Source organism: Parambassis ranga, chromosome 24 (genome assembly GCF_900634625.1).
Source record: "Parambassis ranga chromosome 24, fParRan2.1, whole genome shotgun sequence".
Lineage (NCBI taxonomy): Eukaryota > Metazoa > Chordata > Actinopteri > Ambassidae > Parambassis > Parambassis ranga.
This window is the reverse complement of record NC_041043.1, coordinates 5,722,102-5,728,106: the sequence shown is the minus strand read 5'-3', so window position 1 is coordinate 5,728,106 and position 6,005 is coordinate 5,722,102. Positions and strand designations below refer to the sequence as shown.

Sequence of the window (6,005 nt, the reverse complement as noted above, 5' to 3'; positions counted from 1 at the left end):
CGGAATGCAAAGGAAAATACTGCACGAGACAACACAGCATATTTGTACCAATCTCATAATTTATTTAAATATGTTTCATTTTTAAATATATATATGTATGTATATATATATTTAACACTCATCCTGTTATATGCCTGCTGCGTTTAATTTATGGTAGATAGGTGGATTCTGCTTATGTTTTGTTTTACAGTATGTACATGTTACTCCTGGTTTAAATGGCCTGCGGTACATTATGTAAATACATAAAAATAGGCTGTATCATCACAGGAGGGCTGTGACCTACAACCGCCACATGTTTGTTTTTTTGTAGTATTTTCATATTCATGTATCACAAAGATGCAGAGCAACGTTCATGCAGTTAATAATTTAATCACAGTTCTTGCTCAGTGTGAGCACAAGTGGGTGAAACTACGCTGTGACTATAGCTGGGGGGTCTGTGTAATACATAAAGGCAAACCAATAGCAAAAGGTAAGTCATTCTCAAAATAGTATATTTGGATTTTGCTCTTTTCTTACAGAAATGAACAAAATAAAAATATGAACTCCCTTTTTTTTAAAAAAAAAAAAAGTTCTGGACATGATTTTTGGATTCCAGCAGGAAAAAAAGGCCCCCGCTTTGTTTCTCTCAGCCACTTGTTTCTTTATCTTCTCCACTCTTCAGTTCACCATCTTTATCCTCTGGTCTGGTTTGTCTGCCTGGTTGCTCCCATGTGGTGGCAGCTATAACCATGGAGGCCCAGGCCAGGAGTGGTGGTGGGGTGGCAGCGATCCACACCTTAGCAGAAGAGACCTCAGTGAAGGACAATGCTGTGCCTTGTATCAGTTGGGGCAGGTCAGATTTAGGCTTCCCTCTTACTGTCCAAGGCACTTTTTTCCCAAGTTTTTTTCTTCTTCTGGAGTACTCGTGTTTGGCTTCAACCTGCAACAAAAAGGAAGTGATATTCAAGCGCCGGCTCCAACTTGGCAGCACCTAAAAAAATTCTTTCCTTTCCAGAAAGAATCACAAATAATATATCAAGAAACCTGATTTGCCACAGATCTGCTGCTCTCGCTGTGCCACTGCTAGAGTCTGTGTGTGTCAACAAAGCATGCATATCACCACTGAGAACAAACGTCTGCAGAAAAACATGAGCTGGAAGCTGACACCTTGGACTGCAGAGGTTTCGGACTCTTTGGGAAGCAGCGGATACAAAATAGTTTAGCTGAACATCACTACCTAGAGACTTAACCATTCATCAGTCTGATGATCGGTCACATCATCAATGTTAGCATGGTAACTAGCCTATTAATAAACAAAGTTTACAGCATGCATGATGGGTTATACATTTATTTATCCAATACATGCTCAGTAATATCAGTCGTAACAGAGCAAACCAATATGCCACAGGTAGTTAGGTCAAACATGAATGAATACATAACACGCTAGGTATCATCTGAGGGCATCTATTCAATAATCTGTAGTGAAATATATGTTAAAATAATCCTCCCACCACCTCTGTCAGTGTTTAATGTAATGGCTGCAGTGGTCATGAAAGCCTGAAAAACCAAACATGCAGCACATTTGTACACATCAAACCTCATATCTACGTATATACAGTACTAAGCAGTCACTGTTTGTTGTTACAGTAGTGTGGGTGCTCAGCAGCCTTGTCACATTAACCCCTTCTTGTCTGTAAAGCACTTTACCCATGCATATTGGAGCTGAATGCATTACCTTATGTGTGCTACCCCTCTGTGCACTGTGGGCTGCCGGCTAGCCGTGTGAGCAGTCGCGCACATCTTTTGAAGTCTGAGAAAAGAGACAAAGAAGAGATGGATAGACAGTGAGTGTGTGTGTGTATGTGTGGGTGGGGTGTATTGGGCTGACAGAGTCACTCCTTATACTGTGTGTTACTGCAGCTTACATGCAGGTATCGTGCAGTCTCTGGTGTGGTGGTAAACTCTGTACACCGTCTTCCTGCACTTGGGGCTGAAGTAGAGTGGACCTGGAGGAAGAGGAGGAGGAGGAGGCACGTTTCAATCAACCTTCATAAGTATACTTTCCATCTTTTGTAGCTCAGTGACACAGAAGTCTCTTACCTGTTATATGTTTTAGGAATTTCTCCTTCTTTTTTGCATCTCTGGGAAATACAACTGTTCAAAAAGAGAAGAAAAAACAGGTTTTAATTTACATATGAACTTTTTAGGAGGTCTTCAAATGTATTTTTAGTGGATGTCCACCAAAACAAGATTCCAGTAAGTGACAGCCACAATCAATCAAGGGTTAGTCTATTTAAATCTCCACAGCCAACCAAATGAGAAAATGTGGGATAATTTGAGTGTATCAACCCTTTAACTTCCAAGATCCGACAGTGAAACATATCCCAGCAGGTTTTGACTTTACAGCATCTTCTTGGTATCGCCCTGAGAACAAGCCGCCACTCACCAACAGCCTGATTTCCTCTGTCTGCCTTGAGGTTCCGGAAATCCCTCTGCTCTGTCGGGGAGCTCCCCTCTCGCGCCGTTAATGGGGATTCTGTTCTCGCGCTGTGTCGTCCTCGGCTCTCCTCCACGTGGTTCACGATCTCCACCATCCGCCTCAAGGCCTGCTGCGCGTCCCCGCCGGCCGCTGCTGCAGCCGCGGCTGGCGCTGTTGAAGGCGCGCTCTCGCCGCAGTGGTCAGTCAGCGTGCACATCAGTAGCACCAGGCCCATAATGAAGTGCTTACGCAGTCCGTTCATAGCTTCCGTGGAGTTTTAGTGTCTGTGTGTGTGTGTGTGTGTGTGTGAGCTTCTGTGCGTGTGCGAGAGAGGGAAAGAAAAAAGTGCACTACTCCTCCGGACACCTGCAGGAGAGATCGAGGAGGAATGTCAGAGTCAAAGTGTTTTCATATCAAATCACCAAAAATCCCATTACACCCACTGAGAGCACAGTGAGCAACTATAACTGCTGGCTCATAGAGCAACAATAAGGCCAAACTTTGACTGTGGTCCACCAAGCCTAAAGCATAAGCGGACTACTTTGATGGATTTTGCGCAATCTTTAGCTTTCACTTTATCCACAAGTCAAACATCCCACATTATTAGAGGAGACACACAGTCTCTTAACAAAATCCAAGCCAACTTGGCTGCCCTATAGGCTCTCTAGTGATCTGGAAGCTATTTTCACCAATCAATCTGGTTAGAGTTGTGTCCGTGAGTAGAAGTTTTATTCATTTGGGTCTCAAACGAGACCAGTAAGACATCTGTATGAGCACATTTCAGATGTAAACTCTAAGAAATAGTATTACCTTTTAAATTTCTTCAGATGCTGTGAGTAGGTCCTGCGCGTAAATCGTGCGCAACTTCAGATTATGCTCTTGACTCTGTCCGGTCCGGAATAAGTCCCTGTAAAGTCTGCTCTTATGTAGCCTATAAGAAGTCAAAGCTGTGGAAGTATTCGCTGGATATATGTGGTCATCCAGTAAAAGCCGGCAAACTGCGAAGAGAAGAGTGCTCAAACAGCTCAAATGATCCCGGCGCTGCGCTCCAAGTCCCGTGTGCGTCCTCGCTCAAGTAGCAGCTCAGTCGTCCTGAAGTGAAGCTGACTTTTTATTCTGTCTCGCCGACGTGGTGACCTGTCCCCTGTGGGTTAGTCCGCAACATCTGTGATGATAACAATAAGACGCATCACTGGCACCTCTAAACCGAAAAGTCCACATGAGTTGACTGACCATCACTTGTATGCCGTGTCAAGTTTTCTGCCGCTCCCCTCCCTCCTGTTCCGTTACTCCATTTATCTGTGCGATACGCGGTTACAGGAAGCGTCTTTCCTACTAATACTTCCACTGAAATTTCCAATCAGCCCAGTGTGTAGCACAGATGCCAACATCTTAGTGCAAATGCTCCCATATCCTTCTTGTGAGTATCATAACCTCATTTAGAGCCATTGCGCGCTTCACATCCATCACGGAACACAATTATGCGCCTTCTGAGGTTGATTCTATGAAAAGTAATTACAAACGCTTCTTTAAATTTCACCGCCCATTAGTTTCTGGTCACATCAGCCATGTAAACAGCATATCTGAGCTTTACAGGAGGTTTTTGGAGATTAGTCTGTAGCCTGCTTGGGGTTGGAGCAGCTTTCTTTAAGTCAGGGCGTGCAACTGGCTCCCACGCTCCCCCTCAAATCTCACAGTGTAGTTTACTATATTATGAAAACACTAGAGGGGGAGTAGTCCTATGTGTTTCACATGAAGCTAATGCAGCCTCACAGTTTCAGAGGATGCCTTCATATGTTGGCATGCTTACAACATTCATATCATATTTGGCTATGTTTCTGTATATAAAGTGTGAAACTCCTGTCGTCGTGCGTAAAAGTGAAACATTGGTGCTGAAAGGACAGCGCGCACAGCTCTGTCGCCCAGCGCCAGCTCTCCTCTCTGTGCTGGGTGAGCGGTAATGCCTTCCGGTGTGGTGGCAGACAGATTTACATTGTCTTGACTTTGCCGATTAATTGTATCGACCAAAATGCTGACAAACAGCAGGATGTTTGGTTTCTCCGGGGATTCACTGCGCTGTGAGCCTTTGTTTTCTTAAAGAAAATATGGTTGCAACTTTTTGGACGGGACTTTAGATATCCAAGAAGAATCATCCACATTTATTGATTATAGATTTGATTGTGCTCAACAGTGCATGTATTAGAAGGCTGATGGATCATAAGTTAACAATCAGTTTTATCATCAGACCTGAACTACAAGGTCCACTAACCTTTATTACAATTGGCAAGCTGCTGACATCTTTTATTTAATGGCTTAATTGGCCATCTAAGAGTTAAATGTTTTGCTTTTGCAATCACACTAATTCATATATATGTTTTAATTTGGCAGACTATTGAACAAGTAGATGATAGATGTCCCATATTGGGTGGCAGCAGTTTCAGCAGGGGGCGTCATTCTGCAGTCACTGCACACAAACATTCCCATTGTCCTATGGATCAGTCTTTATTAATATCACATATGAACACGTTAGTTACACCAAGACACAAAGCAACACAAATACATAAAACCATACAAAACCTACAGGTTAATAATCTAAATGCACTTTTTGTTTAGAACAATTGATGTAATCCTTGGCATATAACATAACACTAGCTACATATTTTGGGGGATTTTCATATTTTTACTAATATAGATTTTTTTATATATATATATTTTGCAGCTCACAGCAGAAGCATGAATAAACCGCTCTGCACGCCACAGATCGGTTAAAAAAACGTCTGATTTTAGGGTGAACTGTCCCTTTAATGCTACAAAATAAATAGTCTACCAGACAAAGGAAGGCTGATGTTTTTATAATGGTCAGGCAGGTGAGTTACTGCCATCCTAGCTGTGTAGTTTGGCACTTCTCATGTCTGTGTGTTATCTTCATGCTCTCCGTTGCTGTTGCTGCTTATCATTCTTGTCAAAATGTCAAAGTTCTGACAGCAGCTGAAATCATGACATTATAAAGTACACAGTTTGGACAGGCTAACGACCTCGTGTGAACCACTTTCTTTGAGTCACCTCTTTAAACTCCAGCACAGTCACATGTGAAACTATGTTGTCTTATGTGTGCTACTCAGTGACTTGAGTTCATGTGATTTTAAATCTACCACGTGCGGTAAACCTCACCCGACGCTCTGCGGCCGGTCACTTGTTTCACCGTTCTCCTTTTTCCTCCTGAACTCTCTGTGACACTTTTTACTTTTGAAAGATAATGAATCAATCAGAGGAGGATGTGGTCATCCGCCACCCTGACTTTTCTTCCTGACTTGGTGTCCAAGTTGAAAACTGAACTTCCTCAAGGTGTTGCCCGAGGGCACCGTCTCCTCAAAAGCTTGCCTCTGTAATCAAGGAAGTTAAAAATATTTTCATTGGGAAGGGTCATATAAACTGACTGGACTAGAAACAACATATTTTAAATAGTGTAAAAACAGGATAAATGTACTTTCACTGGCTGAAGGGAATGGGTCTGATAAGGCCCTGCTGAGATACAGAGTTATAAAAT

General features: G+C 42.7%; 1 protein-coding gene across 1 annotated transcript; it reads right to left on the bottom strand.

Moving 5' to 3' along the window:
• Positions 1 to 616: 616 nt before the first annotated feature.
• alkal2a (ALK and LTK ligand 2a) lies at positions 617 to 3,715 on the bottom strand. Its single transcript, XM_028396705.1, has 6 exons — positions 3,269 to 3,715; positions 2,426 to 2,824; positions 2,080 to 2,133; positions 1,905 to 1,985; positions 1,715 to 1,789; positions 617 to 919 (listed from the first exon to the last, which is right to left on the bottom strand). The coding sequence occupies exons 2-5, from the start codon at positions 2,718 to 2,720 to the stop codon at positions 1,725 to 1,727; spliced, it is 495 nt and encodes a 164-aa protein (XP_028252506.1). The 5' UTR covers positions 2,721 to 2,824; positions 3,269 to 3,715; the 3' UTR covers positions 617 to 919; positions 1,715 to 1,724.
• Positions 3,716 to 6,005: the final 2,290 nt, after the last annotated feature.

Excerpts from the sequence above, each read along its gene's own strand:
- alkal2a (XM_028396705.1), bottom strand. The coding sequence starts at position 2,720 with ATGAACGGACTGCGTAAGCACTTCATTATGGGCCTGGTGCTACTGATG. Across the intron at positions 1,986-2,079 it reads ATTCCTAAAACATATAACAG|GTCCACTCTACTTCAGCCCC; the intron begins GTAAGAGACTTC and ends CTCTTCCTCCAG. Across the intron at positions 1,790-1,904 it reads AGACTGCACGATACCTGCAT|ACTTCAAAAGATGTGCGCGA; the intron begins GTAAGCTGCAGT and ends CTCTTTTCTCAG.